This window comes from Solea senegalensis, linkage group LG15, assembly GCF_019176455.1.
Source record: "Solea senegalensis isolate Sse05_10M linkage group LG15, IFAPA_SoseM_1, whole genome shotgun sequence".
NCBI lineage: Eukaryota > Metazoa > Chordata > Actinopteri > Pleuronectiformes > Soleidae > Solea > Solea senegalensis.
This window is the reverse complement of record NC_058035.1, coordinates 22,683,481-22,702,351: the sequence shown is the minus strand read 5'-3', so window position 1 is coordinate 22,702,351 and position 18,871 is coordinate 22,683,481. Positions and strand designations below refer to the sequence as shown.

General features: G+C 45.5%; 1 protein-coding gene across 6 annotated transcripts in view; it reads left to right on the top strand.

Annotated features, from left to right (window-relative positions):
* Positions 1-315: 315 nt before the first annotated feature.
* The window catches only part of LOC122782109 (gamma-synuclein-like), a 19,483-nt gene continuing 927 nt past the window's right edge, over positions 316-18,871 (top strand). Inside the window, exons 1-5 of one of the 6 annotated variants that reach the window (XM_044046318.1) lie at positions 316-2,620; positions 17,124-17,395; positions 17,927-17,968; positions 18,070-18,197; positions 18,491-18,517. In XM_044046318.1, coding sequence (XP_043902253.1) covers positions 17,275-17,395; positions 17,927-17,968; positions 18,070-18,197; positions 18,491-18,517 — 318 coding nt within the window. In that variant the 5' untranslated portion in view covers positions 316-2,620; positions 17,124-17,274. Of the gene's footprint in view, positions 2,621-7,978; positions 10,348-16,657; positions 17,396-17,926; positions 17,969-18,069; positions 18,198-18,490; positions 18,518-18,871 lie in introns of those variants that run through there. The other 5 variants (XM_044046317.1, XM_044046316.1, XM_044046319.1 and 2 more) reach the window with 5 other exon arrangements.

Genomic DNA, 18,871 nt, shown 5'->3' with positions numbered 1-18,871 from the left:
CAGACGTCTCACTCCCTCGGCTCTGAGAGGAAAATGAATTGATGAAATAAAAAAACAAAAAATGAAAATTAGACATGTCTTAAAGGGACACACACGTGTGGTTAAATGAGGCACTGACTGTGCTGAGGACCAGAGACACAGAGACTCACTGTTCACTGTAAAACACTCACTCTCACACACCAAAGTCCAGAGAGAAAATCACTCATTTTAGCTGCTGCTCCTCTGCTGCCTCGTGTGGTCACTTTGTGTCACTGAGTTAAGTCTGAATGAAAAGTGTGAGTGAGTGTGTGTGTGTGTGTGTCCCCCCCAAAAAAAAACCCCCACAAATCAAACAATTGTAAGAATCAACAAGGTGACATGTGTGCTTCCTTCTTTAATTGTAGTGCAACATCTTGGTCTGATTTTAGCCTTCCCAGTTTGTTGTGTCGCTCAGCTTTCCCCTATACTCAAACCACTTTCCCCATCTTGACTCAAACTTCCCCTCCTGAAGTCTCAATATGTGTGTGAGTCTTTCCATGTCAAATATTTCTTCTACTACCCCCAGCCATAGTTCCTTTGTAGGCGGGTCTATTTTGTACCAAGCCCTAGGTTTTCTTGCTGGCTGCCAGCAGTGCCTTGATCAGATATCCGTCCCCACCCTGTACATTTCCCTGTGTAAGGTTCCCCATATATAGCACGGAGCAAATCATAGGTATCCCATAACCCAGTATCACCCTTAGTTTCCCCTACGTCTTCCCTGTACTCTGTCATTTTACTGCACTTCCAAAATATGTGTGCGTGATCTGCATCCATCTGACCACATTGCCTCCAACACATATTCTGTTCCGGGGCGAACCTTCCTTTCGTCCTTGGGGTCATGAAATATCTAATAATATTTTTCCACCCAAACTCTCTCCATACCCTTGATCCAGTAGTTGAATGCTGTACCCTGAAAACATTGCACCATTTGTCTTCAGTCAACTCAATCCCAAGTTCCCGTTCCCACTTTTCTTTGATGTACATTGTTGAATTCCCTCTTCAACAAAGCTTGATAAAGGGCTGAGATCACTCTACCCTTCTTCCCATTATATTGTTGTGGGAACTTTTGTGAGTGAGATGAAGCACGAGAACTGAGTCGGATGAATACAAGCAAGTTAATTTAATCTGAGTTGCAGACTCTTCTGAGTCGAAGAGTCTGCAAAGTGAACAGCACTGAGCAGAGAGAAACAAGGCGTATATAAACATGTCTTCAGCAATATGTGTATGTGATATAGAAGAACAGGATGTTCGTCAGATAGAGTAGTTGTCGGATATGATGCCATTAAGCTGTTGTGAAAAACTAGCAGATATCAGTAGAGAACAGGGAGTTTCTTGGGAGGACAGGGACCTTGAGATAAAACAGGAAACTCATAATTGCCCGCTACACCTCGTGTGACCCAAGAAACAACTATCCACTGAACCTTGTGTGACCTAAAGAAACGTCTGTGTGCATGTAATATGCCATTACAATGTGCATCCACCATTACCTTAACTATCCCGTTTTGCTCAGTAGCCTTTTCTATTTTTATTTTCCTTATAAAGTAATCCCTCACTTGTAAGTATCTAAAGTAATCGTCTCTTTTCAAACCAAATTTATTTTTCAGATATTGAAAACTCTGCATTTCCCCCTTTTCCACCATCTTGCACACTGCTGTGATACTCTCTAGTGCCCATGTTATGCCCCAGTCTAGGGGGCCTAGGGCATAACATGATAAGGCCCCATCTTCCCCAAGTCCCAAGTGACCACAAACGATTTTTAGCGTTGTATACAAAAAAAAGAATTATTTATTTACACGGGTAGGGTAAATGACAACAAAAATGGATGAACTGAGGTCTAGGCTTCAGGGTGGACTGAGGCCAAAATAACAAACAAAAAGGGTCCCTGTCTAGAAAGCAATAAACCTTACCTAAACAACCTTAAACAAACCAAATAACAGGAACTTGCCTCCCTAACTAAATAAACAGGAGAAAACGCTGTAACAGAAATGGCAGTCCACCCCTTCTATTTACAAAAACTACTAAACTATACAAAAAGACTAAACTACTGTCGAAGTGTGGCCGGTTGGGAGGAGAGGAGGATGAGGAAGTGAGTGTCGCCATCTGCCATGCTGCTCTTTTGCCCCATGTCGTCTTCTTCTTCTTCTTTTCTGAGGTTTAATGGCGGTTGGCAAACAACGTTGATCTTCACTCTTGCTGTTGGTATATGGTACAATGACTTTATACATTTAATAGAGTTTTCATTAAAACCAAACTTCTCTAAGACATTATATAAAAAGGTCCATCCCACACTATCAAATGCCTCGCACCCACTCTTTTGTATCGCGTCTACCATATGAATTGTTTTCCTGATATTATCCTGTGCCTGTCTTCCTCAGATAAAGCCAGTCTTTTTGAAATTATCGAGGTGTAGATCTTATAGTCAACATTAAGTATGGATATAGGTCTGAAGCTACTGCACAGTTCTTTATCTTTTCCATCTTCAGGGATTATAGTTATGATGGCTTCTTTCCAAGACTGAATTCAGTAATCATTCTGTTCTTCTCCTATAGATGGCAAGTCTAGCCCCTCTAGAAAAGTCTTCATACTCTCCTCCCCTGCTGAGGTTGGTAGTGTATACAACGTCCTGTAGTAGTCCTCGAATGCCCCTTCTATTTCCTCTGGCTCTCTCAATAGCTTGTTGGTTTTGGGGTTCCTGATCTTATGTACAGTGTTTAATGCTTGTTGTACCCTAATCCTTCTGGCCAATAATTTATTTGCTTTGGATCCACCTTCATAATATGTCTGCTTCATAAACCTAGTTTTCTTCTCCACTTCTGTTGATAAAATGTTATCTATCTTCCCTCTGACCTCTTTGGTTTTTCTTAAGTGTCTCCGGATCATTTGTATTTTTATGTTGCCTTTCTAGTTCCTTTAGTTGCCCAGTTAGATTGGTATGGAGTTCCAGTCTGGTTCTTTTGAGGAGTGCTGTTTATGCTATTAGTTTCCCTCTTATCACCGCTTTCATTGCGTCCCACAGGATAGTGGGACGCAATGAAAGCGGTGATAAGAGTGGATGTGAATAATGTGTGAAGTCCCTATCCAGTGCATGTCTCGCCATATGTCTGTGAGTCCCAGTTCCTGCAGTTGTAAGTTTATGTATCTATGTGTCCTAGTTTTCCTTGTGCTTGTCGTGTCCAAGTCGTAATTTAGCAGCACATTAAAGTCCCCCCCGCAGACTAGAGTTCCCTCCACTTCCAGAGCTATGATATCATATTATTAATTAACGTTATCATTTGACCCTTCACCACCACGTATCCGCCCTCACTATCATAAACGTCTTTGTTTATTTCAAATTTCACTGAGTTTCTAATTAGTGTAGCCACCCCTCTCCTATTAGTTTGCTTAAATGAACTGTAGAATGTGTTATTGTAGCTGAATCTCTTCAGTTTTTCATGTTCCTGTTTTGATAGATGAGTTTCTTGTAGAAAAATAACCTGCAACTATGTTTCTAAATTGTGTCATCAACGTTCCCCTTTTAATGAGATTGTTCATACCATTAACATTTAACGACACCATTTTGATACCTCTATGTTGCGCCATACTTCCCCTCAGTGTATCGCTCTGTCCCCCACATGCCACAAAACAGAATACAATATGATAGCAACCGCTAAGTTAAACAAACAAATATTAAAGAACAAAACCTGGCCTTCCAAGGCATTTGGGGGAATAACGCTTATCCCCCTTTTCCCTGCTGGCGGGTGGGGGGTAAAGCCTCTCCTAGTGAAAGGGCCTCCCCTAGTGGCGAAGATCACCCCTGCAGTTGATCTCCCAAGCTCACTAGAATTGTCCAACATTCAAATTAAACTCAGGAGTGTTTTGTACAGTTTCTGTTCAGTCTTTTAACCCTGAGCTTTTAAATCTTCATCCTTAATGAGAAGAGGAGAAAGAAAAGACAGTAATAATAATAAAAAAGTAAAAGTAAACACAAATACCACACATATCGCATTCACCAAAAGTAACAAATCGCCGGTCTTTCATTTGGAGGAACTTAAAATAAATTTGTTTCTTACTTACTGACTGCGGCTTTCCAAATGGAACTCAGGGATGAAAACAACAAGCTTGTTCTGTTCTTTTGGTTCACCCTTATATCCTTTCATTCTCCTTCACGTCTCGCCGTCGTCCTCTCGCTCTTATCTCCCGTCCCCGACTCTGGTCCACTTTTGCGTAGCCTCCAGTCTCTGCAGTAGTCCAGGTCCTTCTTCTCCCGGATCTGACACCTGCCATCCTCTCTGTCGCATCACCCTCGCCGCGTCCTGGGCGCAGTTGTACACTTTTATTCCATCATCCCAGTGAACCCTCAGTGTGTCCATTGGTGACTGAAACTTAATCCCCTTCTCTTTGAGAATTTTCTTTAGCGTCACATATTTCCGTCATTTTGTCGCCACTTCTGCCGCATAGTCATGGTCAAAAGTCACTCTCCGTCCCTCCACTCCACTTCCACCGGAGTCTTCCAGGCCGTTCCGAGAACATTTTCCTTGACATCAAACCTTAAAAAGTTAACAATAATTGCTCTTGGAGGTTCGTTCGGCTGTGGTTTCGGTGCTGATGCTCTGTGCGCTCTCTGAATCTCCAGCTTCCAGTGACAATCCCAGTTCTTTGTGAATTAACTCATAAACGTATTTAGTAACTCATCCAGTAATTCAGCATCCTTCTACCCCCTCCTTCAGCCCCCACAGTCGGATATTATTTCTTCTTGATCCCCCTTCTAATTCAGATACCTTCTCTCTGAGTTTGTTTTGTTGTTCCAACGAGGCTTGGAGAATTTCCTTGATCTCGGTGCTCCATTCCTCCACATCAAAAGTACACTCTTCTAGCATCTCAATGTCCTTCTTTTGAGCCCTCATACCCACGTCCACGATCTCGAATTTTCTAGTCATGTCCTCTCTCACGCTGTCCAGCCCTTGCTTCATCTCCTCCCCGAGTTTGTCCATATATTCCCTCAGTTATCCCACATTTTCACGCACTCCTTTGAGATTGTCTTCCATATGCTTGCCAATAAGGTCTAATTTGGCGTCCATGCTGTGCTGTCCCATCTCGATTTCCTAAGCCATTCTGCAAGCTAGCTTGCAACGCGCTCACCCAGCTAGGTTGTTTAGTGTCGCCAGCTAGCGCTGTGTTAGCCGAGAGTGCCTGTTCATGTTCCACATCGGCCTGCCTATCGTCTCATCAGCTAACCGGAAGTCCGCTCCAAAACTTATTTGAGTACACCATTGTGGTTTTTCATCGTCGTCACTGCCATCTTTTGATTATCCAGGTCCAGAGATATGATCCCTCCAGCTTGTCCTGGGTCGGAATTGAGGTCTCCTCCCTGAGGGACATGCCCCAAACACCTCCCCAGGGACGCATCCAGGAGGAATCCTAACCAGATGTCCGGACCACATCAGCTGGCTCCTCCCGACATGGAGGAGCGGCGATTCTTAGAGAATCTTCTCTAAGTCCAACCACACTGTGGAGGAAACTCATTTTGGCCGCCAGTATTCATGATCTTGTTCTTTCGGTTCATGACCATATTGAGGGTTGGAATAGATCGACCTTCTGGCTTAGCTCCCTCTGCACCACAACAGACCGGTTGCAGTCCTCATCACTGCAGATTCTGCCTTGTTCCGCTTGTCCATCTCCCGCCCCATGCTACAACCCCACCTGTCCTAACCCCAGAGAAAAGTCTCCCAGACAGTATGCAGAGCCAGTGGCTCACGCGTGAATGCAGCCCTGGGAACTATGCTCTCGAGAGGCTCTTGCTGTTCTTGCAAGGCCCAAAATTCCTGCTTACAAGGAAGACTTTTGATGTCCAACAAACCAGACCCCACTCACACTACCAGCTTAAAGGTGTCCGAAAAGTCTGTGCAAACACGGCAGCAATGCGAGTGTGTTCCGGCGGGAACCCACTAGAACAGGACGAGTTACCAGAGTAGAGCGTTAAGCAATGTCGGAGAGGAAGGTAACCAGTTCCAGACCCTCCTCTACCTGGCAGCTAACCTGTCAAACGAAAGACCAATCAATGCCAGGGCTCAGCTACAAGACGAGATTGTAGATGTCATCACTCCCAACTTACTTCTGCTTAGTCATGCTGGAAAGAAAGAAAGGCCAAGGGATGGAGAACTGCCCCTCCACTATCCTTCACAGAGATGTTAGGAGGCTAGGGGTTTTGTTACCAGTGGAGGCACAGAAATACATTCCCTTATAATATTGATTCAATAAATGTTAGGCCTGACACGTTGTTACTATTTTGTGAGAGTCGGGGGGGCCCTGGGAAATTTCTTCTTCCAAAGGGGGGCCTAACACTGCCTTAACCTAACTCTGCCCAGAACATTTTTGCCTCTTATTGTAAGCCGATAACAAGGTGTGCGGTCCGTCGTTGGGTCAGATCCAGTTTGTTGGAGTAGTGGAGCATGGACGGGCTGTTGTGTGGCTCACAGTGGACAACTGACAATTCTCTGCGTCGGCGAATGGAGGCAGTTCGGGCGTCAGGTTTGGAGAGAGGTCTCGGCCCAGGTGGGTGGGAGGCTGGCAGCTGGCGGCTGCAGAGTCTCCATCACGGTCCCGGAAGGGTGTGTGGTTAGACACATCACACTCGCTGCCCGAGTAAGAAACTGGCACAGCTTCTTCAAAAAAGGGCATCGTTCGTGAGGCATGGATCATGGAAGGAGAGGAGCAGGGACAAGGTAAAAAGAGCACAAGAGGAGAAAAAAACACAAAGAGAAAGAGGAAAGTCTGTCCTCTGGTTTTATAGTGTTTTTCAGGGGAAAGGCCATGAAACGAGACTGACAATGAGATTCAGTGAAACTGACCCCATGGAATGCTGTCCAGGGCCCCCCCCCAGTCGTAAAACCGTGTCCCACATGGTGGATTGAGACTTTGTTTAAAAAACTTAAATCAGGCTTTCGAACTGCATATAGGCCTTACCCATGAAGAACAATAGAACAATGGATTATAGGTAGACATCTCGACCTCCAACACCGCTGTACATGTTCTGGTAGCCCTTTTCAGAGGGGTTTATTGAGCTGAAAGGATCAGTTTAGTAAAGGTCTGGACAGTGGTGGTTTGGACACCTGGTTCGGACACCTCCTGGAGGCCTCCCTGGTGAGGTGTTCCGGGCACATGCCATTGGGAGGAGGCTCCGGGGAAGACCCAGGACTCGCTGGAGAGATTCTGTCTCTTGTGGTTGGCTTTGTTTGATGCCCACAGCACCGCCGGGTGCATCGTGCAGGTTGCCATGTGGGAGACCGCAAAGTTGCCCTAGTTCGCCAACATGGTAGAGGAGAGAAGTTATCGAGGAAGACTTCTACGTCGATGATCTCCTTGTGTCCCACAGTGATTTACAGCACCGGTCTGGTCAAAGTGGGAGGAAGGACGGGATGAAGCCCTACCTATTGACTCTGGTGTTGCCCAACCAGGATTGACCTTACTGAAGATGATGTGGATGTATAGACTCCAAACCCCTTAACTTTTGGCATTCTGCTGAGCCAGATCGCTGGGTTGTACGACCCCATCGGTCTAGCAACACCCGTGAAACGAAAAGGGGTGATTCTTGTGAGGAAGGCCTTCCAGGAAGGTGGCAAGCTCATTAAGGACACTTGTCGAGACAGTTCATGGCGGCTGTGAGACAGTGATCAGTTTGCCTCGCTGGTGGTTACATACTGTTGGGTTAAAGCATATTGAAATTGAGTGTTTGTTTAGTTTTACCTGGCTGGAAACTATATGAGTTGTTTTAGCAATTGTGTTAAATCTTTGTACGTTTAACTAGTTCACAGAGTACCTTGATGGTCTCTCCTTCTTTTGTTGAGTTTCTTTTGCAGGATAGCTGCTTGTTTGTTTTTGTGCTTTTTGTGTTTGTAAAGCTTATGGGTGCTGACCTCCTTTAGTTATTTGGTGTTCCTTTTTTTTTCAAGAACAAAATAGTGATTGATGTTACTTTGTGTTTTAGTTATTTGTCAGCACCTGTACAGCCTCCTTCTGTTGTGTTTTCTTGTGCATGTGCACCCTCCTTAGTTAATTAAATGCCTGACTTTACCCTAACACCAGTCCAGTTGTCCCTTTCCACCTCATTTCTGATTCCCAATCTCTTATTACTGCTCTCCATAACGGGCCGGGTCGTAACATAAATGAAAATTATACATTGGTAATTGTAAATTGGCAATGGAATCGGGTCTGTCAAGTGTTTAGTTAAATTGGTGAGTGTTTGTTGAGCTCCGTTGATTACTCGGTGTGTTAAGTGAGCTCATTAGGGATTCAGCTGTCTGCTTGAGAGAATGCTGCTAGCTACTGAGCACCATGGCAGAAAAGTTTAACTTGGAGATATTTGTAGCCCATCCTACGGTTGACCAAGTACATAGTTGCAGGAAGGATAATTTAATAGGGATAGCAATTCACTTCAATATTCCCTTTAGCAGGGCCATGCTTAAAAAAGAAATTAGAGAACGAGTGATTGGGGGATTGGTGGAACAGGGTGTGATCACTCTGACCGAGCAGTTGGAGGCTGTTCCTCTTTCTAGTTCCTCAACAGAAACAGAGAGTGGTCCAAGTGCTGAGACACCCTCAGATGCTGGGAAAGTTTACCTGACAGGTGAGTGAGCGAAGACCCCGTTTACCCTGCCTAGGTATTCCCCACAGAGCAGTGCTGGCAATATTGAGGCACGGCTTAAAGTCCGTCTGACTCGGCTGCAACTGGAAGCGCGTGAACGGGAGACGCACTCCCAGCTCCAGCACCAGTTGGAAATGAGAAAAGCTGAACTTCAGGCTGAGACAGAGAGGGCAGTGAGACTGAGACAACTCGAGCTTGAGGCTTCTAACAAGGGGCAGAGTGCTCCTAGAGACTCAGGTATGTCACCACCTTCCACCACTTTCACCTAGAATAGCCTTTGACATTAGTAAGCATGTGGCCTTAATACCTGTATTTCAGGATAAGGAAGTTGACTCCTATTTCAATGTTTTCGAGAGAATAGCGGTTGCGTTACAATGGCCACCTGAAGTATGGACGCTTCTGCTCCAGTGTAAAATGCACGGTAAAGCCCAGGATGCCATAGCTGCACTTCCTGTTGAAGATAGCTTAAATTATGAAACTGTCAAACAGGCTATCTTACGAGCTTATGAACTTGTGCCTGAAGCTTACCGACAGAAGTTCAGAGGTCACAAGAAAGCTTCTGCTCTTACTTATGTTGAGTTTGCTCGTGAGAAGGGAACTCTATTTGATAAATGGTGTGCAACGTGTAAAGTTAGTGATTACAATGCATTAAGAGAACTGATCATATTAGAAGATTTTAAGAAGTGTTTATCTGAGCGCATTGTGGTGTACCTGAACGAACAGAAGGTGAACACCCTTTCTGCTGCCGATGTGCTGGCTGATGAGTATGTGTTAACTCATAAATCTGTTTTCTCTCCAGTCTCTGCTGTTTCACGTCCATCCTCTCCTCCCAGATCCTCTAATCCACGTAGGCCCAAAGAGGAAAGGGAATGTTATTACTGTCACCAGGTCGGCCATGTCATTGCAAATTGCTTGACACTAAAACGCAGAGAACAGTCCTCCCGCCCTTCTCAAGCAAAAGGGGTAGGACTGATTAAAGCAGATTGTGGGGTGAACATTGACTCATCTGATCAGAAAATTGATGACTGTTTTAAGCCATTCTTGTTTGATGCCTTTGTGTCACTGACTGGTGAGTCAGCTGATAAAAAACCCATACAGGCTTTGAGAGATACTGCATGTTCTCAATCTGTTATTCTAGCATCAGCTCTGCCGTTCTCCGATAACTCTACTTGTCGCTACAGTTCAGTTATTAGAGGAGTTGAAATGGGGTACATGCCAAGGCCAGTGTACCGTGTCCATATTCAGTCCTCCCTAGTTACTGGATTCTTCCCAGTAGCGGTTTGTACTGAACTGCCAATCCCCGGTATCATACTCCTGATGGGGAACGATATCGCAGGAGGCAAGGTAACCCCCGCACTAGAAGTTCTAGATCACCCACAGTGTGATGGGAGCGAGACATCAGGTCAGACACACCCAGATGTATTCCCAGCCTGCGCTATAACTCGCGCTCGTTCCCGAAAAATTGGCCCAGGTGACGTTGAAGTTTCACTGTCTGACAGTTTATTCATGTCAATTTTTCAGATGATAAAGAGGAAAAGAAAGCGGCTGAGAGCTCCTTATTGCCTGTCCAGGATGCGTCTGCTGAACATACGCCCCCGACTGGCCCGGAACTGCCGTTAGCTGGAGGAGCGGCATTTCCAGTCAGCCGAGAGCGCTTGAGCCAGATGCAGGAAGCAGACCCAACACTGCGCGAGTGTTTTGCCAAGGTGGTGAGTAACGACAAAGCAAGGGATGAAAAGGTGGCATATATTATGGATGGTGAGATACTGTTACGTAAATGGTCTTCCTTCGTAACTGGTGACCCGGATTGTGATTCTGTTTACCAGATAGTGGTTCCTGCACAATGCCGCCAGCATGTGATGTTAGTGGCGCTTGCTATGTGTGTCAGGTCGTAGGGAAGCCTAATCAGGTTGTCCCTCCCGCACCATTACACCCCATTCCGGTGATAGCAGAACCATTCGAGCGAGTGATCATTGACTGTGTTGGGCCTCTACCTCAAACTAAAAGTGGAAACCAGTACTTGTTAACTATTATGTGTGCTGCCCCTCGTTACCCAGAGGCTATCCCTCTCCGTTCGATAACCGCTAGTGCTGTAGTAAAAGCTTTACTAAAGTTTTTTTCCACGGGTGGTTCAGACAGACCAGGGCTCTAATTTTAGGTCTGGTCTCTTTAGACAGGTGCTCAAGAGCTTGAGTGTGCGTCACATCATGTCCTCCGCTTACCACCCCCAATCGCAAGGAGCCTTAGAGCGTTGGCATCAGACATTAAAATCGATGCTTAGAAAATACTGTGTGGAGACTGAGAAACAGTGGGACGAGGGGGTCCCCTTTGTCCTGTTTGCTGCTTGTGACGCTGTGCAGGAATCGATTGGCTTTAGTTCTGCACAGCTTGTTTTCGGCCACACACCCCGCGGGCCGCTTAGGTCACTACATGATCAGTTCTTGTCCTGTGAGTCTGCACCAAAAAAGCATGTGTTAGAGTATGCCCCCCGGTTCCGTGAGTGCCTTCAATGTGTTAACGCCCTTGCTAAAGCCACCCTTACTAATTCACAATCGGTCATGAAGCGCCATTACGATCGTTGCATTGTATCTTGCAGTTTTGAGGTAGGTGATAAAGTTCTAGTGTTGCTGCCCATCACCAGCTCAGTTTTCGCAGCTAAATTCTCCGGTCCGTATGTCGTTAAAGAGCGTCTTGGCGACACTGATTATGTTCAGATGTGCTACCCTGCACATCAGCCAGTCCGCCTCCCAAATTCAGAGATGCTTGCTAACCTGTCATCCTGTTTGCAGCATTTAACCACTGCACAGCAACGTGATCTGGAGGTGCTAATTGGCCAGTATTATTGCCTATTTAGTGATGTTCCAACCTGCACAGCTGTCTTGAAACATGATATAGAGGTAAAAGATGCGCGCCCCATAAAACAACATGTTAATGAAACAGGAGGTAGAGTATCTTCTGAAAAATTATTTGGCTTCTACTAGTTCCAGTCCGTGGAGTTCGCCGTGTTTGCTTTAAGCTAAATCAGATGGATCCCCCAGGTTTATCACAGATTTTCGCAAGGTAAATGCAGTTACCGTTGGAGAGTCGTATCCCCTCCCTCGCATGGAGGATTGTGTTGATAACCTGGGCACCGCGAATTTTGTCAGCAAGTTAGACTTGCTAAAAGGTTATTGGCAGGTACCTTTAACGGACCGCGCCAGAGAAATTTCTGCATTTGTCACACCTGATCATTTCTGCCAGTACAAGGTAATGGCTTTTGGTATGCGTAACGCTCCTGCTACATTCCAGAGACTAGTTAACACCGTATTATCTGGTTTGTCAAATTGCAATGCTTATCTCGATGATTTAATCATTTATTCAGATACATGGGAAAAGCACATGCAGGTATTGGAGCAGGTTTTTGACCGTTTAGCCCGCACTACATTGACTCTAAATTTGGCCAAATGCGAGTTTGGAAAAGCCACTCTAACATACCTCGGTCAGCAGGTTGGACAGGGACAAGTGCGCCCTGTTGAAGCGAAGATTGTTGCCATTAAAGATTTCCCCGTTCCAACCACACGAAAAGCATTGCGTCGGTTCTTAGGAATGGCTGGTTACTACAGGCGTTATTGCCGCAACTTCTCCACTATCGCCTTCCCACTAACAAGCTTACTCAGCACTAAGGTTGTCTACGCGTGGACCACAGAATGCCAGGTAGCGTTTGATAGTGTTAAGACTTTGTTAAGTCACGCTCCTGTGCTTGCAGCCCCTGATTTTTCCATACCGTTTAAGCTCGAGGTAGATGCCAGCGCAGTGGCCGCTGGTGCAGTCCTGTTACAGACAGGGGAGGATGGTTTTGATCATGCTGTTGCGTACTTCTCCCGCAAGTTCAACAGACACCAGGCAAATTATTCCACCATTGAGAAAGAAACCCTTGCTTTGTTGTTAGCGCTACAACACTTTGAGGTCTATGTTGGGTCTACTTCTCTACCTGTTACTGTGTTCACTGATCATAATCCCCTTGTTTTTCTGTCCCGCATGTAATCACAATCAACGATTCATGCGGTGGGCCCTGTTGGTACAGGATTTTAACCTTGACATTCGACATAAAAAAGGGTCTGACAATTTGTTAGCTGATGCCTTGTCTAGGCTATAAAGATTAGCTATGTGTTATGAGGCAATATATAATCCAGTGATCTGGCTCAGTAGGATGTGACGAGTTAATGGGCTTGGTGCTTTTACATCCACTTCTCCTTCAGTAAGGAGAGTCATTTGGTCAGGCTTTGCCTCGTCCTTCCTCCCACTTTGACCAGACCGGACCCAGGGCTTGAGGTAGAAGCCCCTTGCTTTCAGGATCTTCTCCACTCCCTCTAGGATCCTCCTCCAGTCGAACGGCTTCTCATGGTAGCTGGGTCTCTCAGAAATGTAAATGGGGATTGGCTTGCTGAACTTCAAAAGCTCTACTCTTGTGGGTAATGACTTTTGGCCTTTCAGGAACAATAAGAGCTTCTCGAAATGGTTACCTGGGAAGGCATAGTTTTTAGGACTGCTCACATGGGCAAGCCACTGGGTTAGCATTTTCTCAGAAAGTCTGCTCTCTAAAGACAGTATCACCAGGTGCTTCTGCTCTTGTTCAGTGAGCTCTGGCTCCAATGAGCTGTGGCTTCTCTTCAGCTCCTTTGTCTGGTTTGGAGTTAGCAGTGGTGTGGTTAGCAGGAGTTGGCTGGTGTTGGTAGCCAAGTCCTCCTGTGCTAAGCTCAGTCTTTCTTCTGGTGCCTTGAGGTCTTGATTGAGAGTAGACTCTTCTTCTTCTGACTCTTTCTGGTAGAAGTCAGACTGAAGCTTAGTGAGATTCTCCTGACTTCGCACCAAGGTCCCCTGCAGCTCTGCAGTTTGGGTCTTTTCAGAGCTCAGCTCCCTACTGAGCTCAGGCATCTAGCCCTCAGTTTACTCTGCTCCTCTACCTTCTTGACATTGACTCCCGTTACTTCCTGTAACTCTGTCACTTGACCCTTCAGTTTCTTCTGCTCCACTTCAAAGGACTCTGTGGGACCCGCTTGTGCCTGGATACTCTCCCAATCAGCCTTTGTCTCCAAAGATCACACTCCACTTTTTTCCCGTATGTCCGATAGTCTTTCCAAACATACACAGCGTCTCTGAGTTTGTGGAGTTCTTGATCCAGTCCCTTCCTTCTGGCCTCTTGCTGACACCACTGCAGTGCACTTTTTCTCCCGAGTACCTCGGCCTGGTCCAAAGCTGAATTGAACCGTGCCATTTCCTTGAACCACAGCATTTCCATAGTGTCACGGTACCTTTGCACAATGGTGTCCCTCGTTGCCAGGGCATTGCTCAGTTCCACCGTTGGGTCTATTTACATTACATTACATTACAACAATGAACAGATAAATAGAATGAAAGATAAATAGCTTTGCCTGCTAGAAAGTTCTACACACACTCATAGACCAAGTGGGTCCAAGAAGGTACAGCTCTCCAGCCAAGCCCTGTGGAGCAGTTGGTTATGCCCAAAGGGCCGTGAAGAAGTGGTTGGCTTGAATAGGGAGAGCCCCTATTCCAGTAAAGTGGGAGGCAGTTCCTGACAGTGAAAGAACTTGAAACTGTATTCAACGACCTGTGCCTGGCCGCCCAAAGGGGGGTCGCATTTCCTGTAACAACACTTCCTGTAATGACACTCGTCGTCAGCAAGGACGCAAGTAGGGTCCGGATTGCCCCTAGTTCCCTACAATGCCTGGATCAGCACCCTTCTCACATGGGAGGCCCATGGAGCCAACCATGAAGGTGTTGCTGGCACACTCCTCTGGGTGAGGTCCAAAGCATGGGTGGTGCAGGGGCCAAGAATCGCCAGAAATATTGACTCCTGTGTGCACAGCTGAAAGTTCAAAGTGAGGTTGTAATGTAAAGTAATGATGTAACAAACTGAACCAGCCACACCTTTTGAGTTGACAGCACTGGACCTCTTAGGCCCATATGTCATCAGAGACACCGTAAAATGAAGAACAAAGGTGTCTGGGGGTGTGGCATTCAGTTCAGTATGGCTTCAAGAGTTGTGCATGCTGACATCGTGGAAGATCTTGACGGATGGATTCTTAAAAGCGCACCAGCGCTTCATAGCCCTCAGGGGCCATCCAAGAAAACTAGGGTTGGATCAAGGGACCAACTTCGTGGGTGCCAGGCCAGTGTTAAAGGAACTTTACGAGTCCCTAAGCAGCATCGACAAGGACCAAGTCCAGAAGAAAGCAGCAGTGACACAAAGTGATCATGAGGCAGCAGTAAACCAGCGCACACACACACACACACACGTTGGACATTCATGACTTGGAGACTTACTCTAACCTTAACCACAATTACTACTGGCCTAATCCTAACCCTAACCCTAACCTCAACCTAACCTTAAAACATATCTTCACCTTACAATGTACTCATTTAAGTTGTGGGGACTTGATTTTTGTGTGACTGTGTAAACAGTTTTAGGTCCCCACAACATTAGTAATACCCACACACACACACAGTAAATTAGCATGCAGCTGCTGGATTCCTCACCCAGGTGATTCAGAGCGAGTTGTACAGACAGGGTGAGCACATGGCAGCATCACATGACATCACATGACGTGACATAACATCAGCTTTTTTCTTCTTCTGTGGTTGTTTTACAGCAGTTTGCATGTGTTACTTTTTTTGTTTTTGTTGATATCATAACGTCATACACACAGTGTGCAGCGATTTGTGTTTTCCCTATTTGAGAAAATGTCGTTACCATGGTAACACTACGAATCACACCGACAACTTACTCCACCGACTACTTACTCCACTTACTCCAATACTTCACTCAACTGCGATCACACACTGTATTCTCTTGAATGTCCACCAGGAGGTGACTGCATTGTTTGTATTTCTGTAAGAGCATGAGAACATGATTTAAAACATTCATCTATGAGTAAGATAAATAACAATAACAGTTACGTCACCAGTTAAAAATGACTCTGCCCCCTATTGGTGACAGAGTGAAATTAGAGAAATGTTTTGATGAACACATTAAAACAAGTTAAAATTGGCTGTAGATGGATTCACTGACTGTGCGTGACTGTGTGTGTGTGTGTGTGTGTGCTCAGTATTGATCCCTTCTGTTGCACTGACAGCTCTCATCACCACGGTAACCCACAGCAGCCCATAATGTCGCCATCTATCCTGGAAAACGACCAAATGAAAGTGGGTCTAAAAATAGACGGGTGTCTGTGTGTGTGTGTGTCTGTGCGTGTGTGTGCGCGTGTTTTGCTGAGTCACATTCAGTGTGTGTCTGTGTGTGTGTGTGTGTGTGTGTGTGTGTTTTGCTGAGTCACATTCAGTGTGTGTGTGTGTTTGCTGAGTCACATTCAGTGTGTGTGTGTGTGTGCGTGTTTTGCTGAGTCACATTCAGTGTGTGTGTGTTTTGCTGAGTCACATCGTGTGTGTGTGTGTGTGTGTGTGCGTGTTTTGCTGAGTCACATTCAGTGTGTGTCTGTGTGTGTGTGCGCGTGTTTTGCTGAGTCACATCAGTGTGTCTGTGTGTGTGTCTGCTGAGTCACATTCGTGTGTGTGTGTGTGTGCAAGTGTTTTGCTGAGTCACATTCAGTGTGTGTCTGTGTGTGTGTGTGTGTGCGTGTTTTGAGTCACTCAGTGTGTGTGCGTGTGTGTGTGTGTGTGCGTGTTTTGCTGAGTCACATTCAGTGTGTGTCTGTGTGTCTGTGTGTGTGTGTGTGTGTGTGTGTTTTGCTGAGTCACATTCAGTGTGTGGTGTGTGTGTGTGTGTGTGCTGAGTCACATTCAGTGTGTGTGCAGTGTCACATTCAGTGTGTGTCTGTGTGTGTGTGTGTGTGTGTGTTTTGCTGAGTGTGTGTTCGTGTTGTGTGTGTGTGTGTGCGTGTTTTGCTGAGTCACATTCTAGTGTGTGTGTGTGTGTGTGTGTGTGTGTGTGTGTGTGTGTGTGTAGCGTGTTTTGCTGAGTCATTCATTCAGTGTGTGTGTGTGTGTGTGTGTGTGTGTGTGTGCGCGTGTTTTGCTGAGTCACATTCAGTGTGTGTCTGTGTGTGGAATCAGCTCAGAGATGTGACTCGAGAACTAGATACTGAGCGATTTAAAAGTTGCGTACTACAGCTTTAATGATGTTCAGACAACAAAACGTAACTAACGACTCTTTCTCGATGTCACAAGGCCACACCCCCATGATAACTTATTTACGATACTTGTCAAACAGCCAAGGGTTAGTGTCAATCATTCGTTCATTTGTTCAGCCATCCATCTAATGTTTATTCATTTATTCATTCATTCATCTTCTCTCTATTCTCCTTTCATCTCTACCTCACTCTACCACTTCTTTCCTTCTTAGTTTGTTTGTTCCAGTTGCTTCTTCTAAATTATTCTCTCCATCCTTTTCCAGGAAAAGCTCTCTCATACACTCACATGCCCTCTCTCTCCCTCTCTCTCTCCCTCTCTCTCTCCCTTCCATTAGCAGGAAGAACAGATTGTTGGCAGACGAGAGGAGACGAGACGACGGAGGCAGACGGAGCAGAGGAAGGAGAAGAAGAACAGAGAGACACGAGCTAAAGGAGAAGAGGTAGAGAGAGAAAAAGAGAGGAAGAAAGAAAGAAAGAGAGAGAAGCATCATGGACGCTCTGAAGAAAGGATTCTCCATCGCCAAGGACGGAGTGGTGGCCGCTGCCGAGAAGACGAAGGCCGGCGTGGAGGAGGCAGCGACCAAGACCAAGGAGAGCGTCAAATATGTCGGTGAGAGGACGGAGGGATGAAAGGAAGGAGGGAAGGAGGGAAGGAGAACAACATTCAACAACAAAGTCTCACAGTTTTTTTAAACTACACAAAAAAATGAAGAAAGAGAAAAAAAGTTAATTTGACATGAGGTGACATGAGGACGAGAGACATTTAACACCAGAGTGAGAGGGAGGGAGGGAGGAGTTATGAATTATTAAAATCTCAACAATATAAGCAACGATGGAAGAAAATTGCAATTCATGATGACAGAGAAGAAGAAGAGATGATGAAGGGATGAATGAGGGAGAGAAAGAGAAAGACTTTCAAATTCAGAGTGGAAGAAAAAAAGATTCTGTGCTCACCATAGAGGGCGCTGTCTGCAGCTGGACTTAAAGCTGCAGTACGTGACTTTTCCTGTTTTTATTCCGTGTCTGAAGAAAGAAAGAAAGAAAGAAAGAAAGAAAGAAAGAAAGAAAGAAAGAAAGAGCTTAGCATTAGCCCCAGGAGTCTGAACAGTCATGTGACTTTTGGTTTGTTTCTTTGCTTAAGGAAACAAGACGATGGAGGGCGTGGTCACTGGAGTCAACACAGGTAAACAAACACCTGCAGCGCCTCCTGCTGGCTGGATGCAGTATACGTGTCGTTTCAGTCGTATGAACATTTGAACATTTTGGGGTTTTTTTATCTTCCAGTTGCTCAGAAAACGACTGAACAGGCGAACGTTGTTGCCGACACCGCGGTTACCGGGGCCAACGAGGTCGCCCAGGCAACAGTGGAAGGGGTGGAGACTGCAGCTGTGGCGAGCGGATTCGTTAGCAAGGTGAGCGATGACAAGTCACATGAACACTGACAACATGACCAGTGCTGTGGACAAAGTCAAGTACTGCAGCTTTAAGAGAATTATTGTTATTAGATTAAGATTTTTCACATTTTAATTCAACTTTTTACGTTTAATGATACATTTTTGTTCTTTGTCTCCTTTAAAGGAGCAGTGTGTAGAATTTAGTGACATCCAGTGGTTGAAGTGCAGATTACAACCAAAGGAAATACCATTTAAATAACTTTAATTTTCTTGTCTTTACTCACAAATGTCTGGTGATTGGCTGAGGACAGGAGGAGGCGGGACAAGTGGCTGAGGAGGTGCCTGATTGGTTGGGGGGTGCATGAGGGGGAGGGGCAGGTTTGATTGACATACTGACTGCATGGCTTGAGGCTCGCTGCCTGAGGTCGTGACCTTCTGACTGTTAATGTCCTCCAGTTAAAACTAAGAATTTATCCAATTAATAAATTAATGAGTGAATTTATGAATGAGTGATTTCTCACGTCCAAAAAAAATGTTTAGGAATCAACGAAACGAGGAAAATGTTCAAATGATAAGAATAAACACGTTAAAGTTGGTGACGTCAAACATTTGACTCGACGTTATTTTGTCACAATTTCAAAATCTTTTGTATTAAACTTTCTGATCATCTTTTGGTTACTTTGTAGCTAACG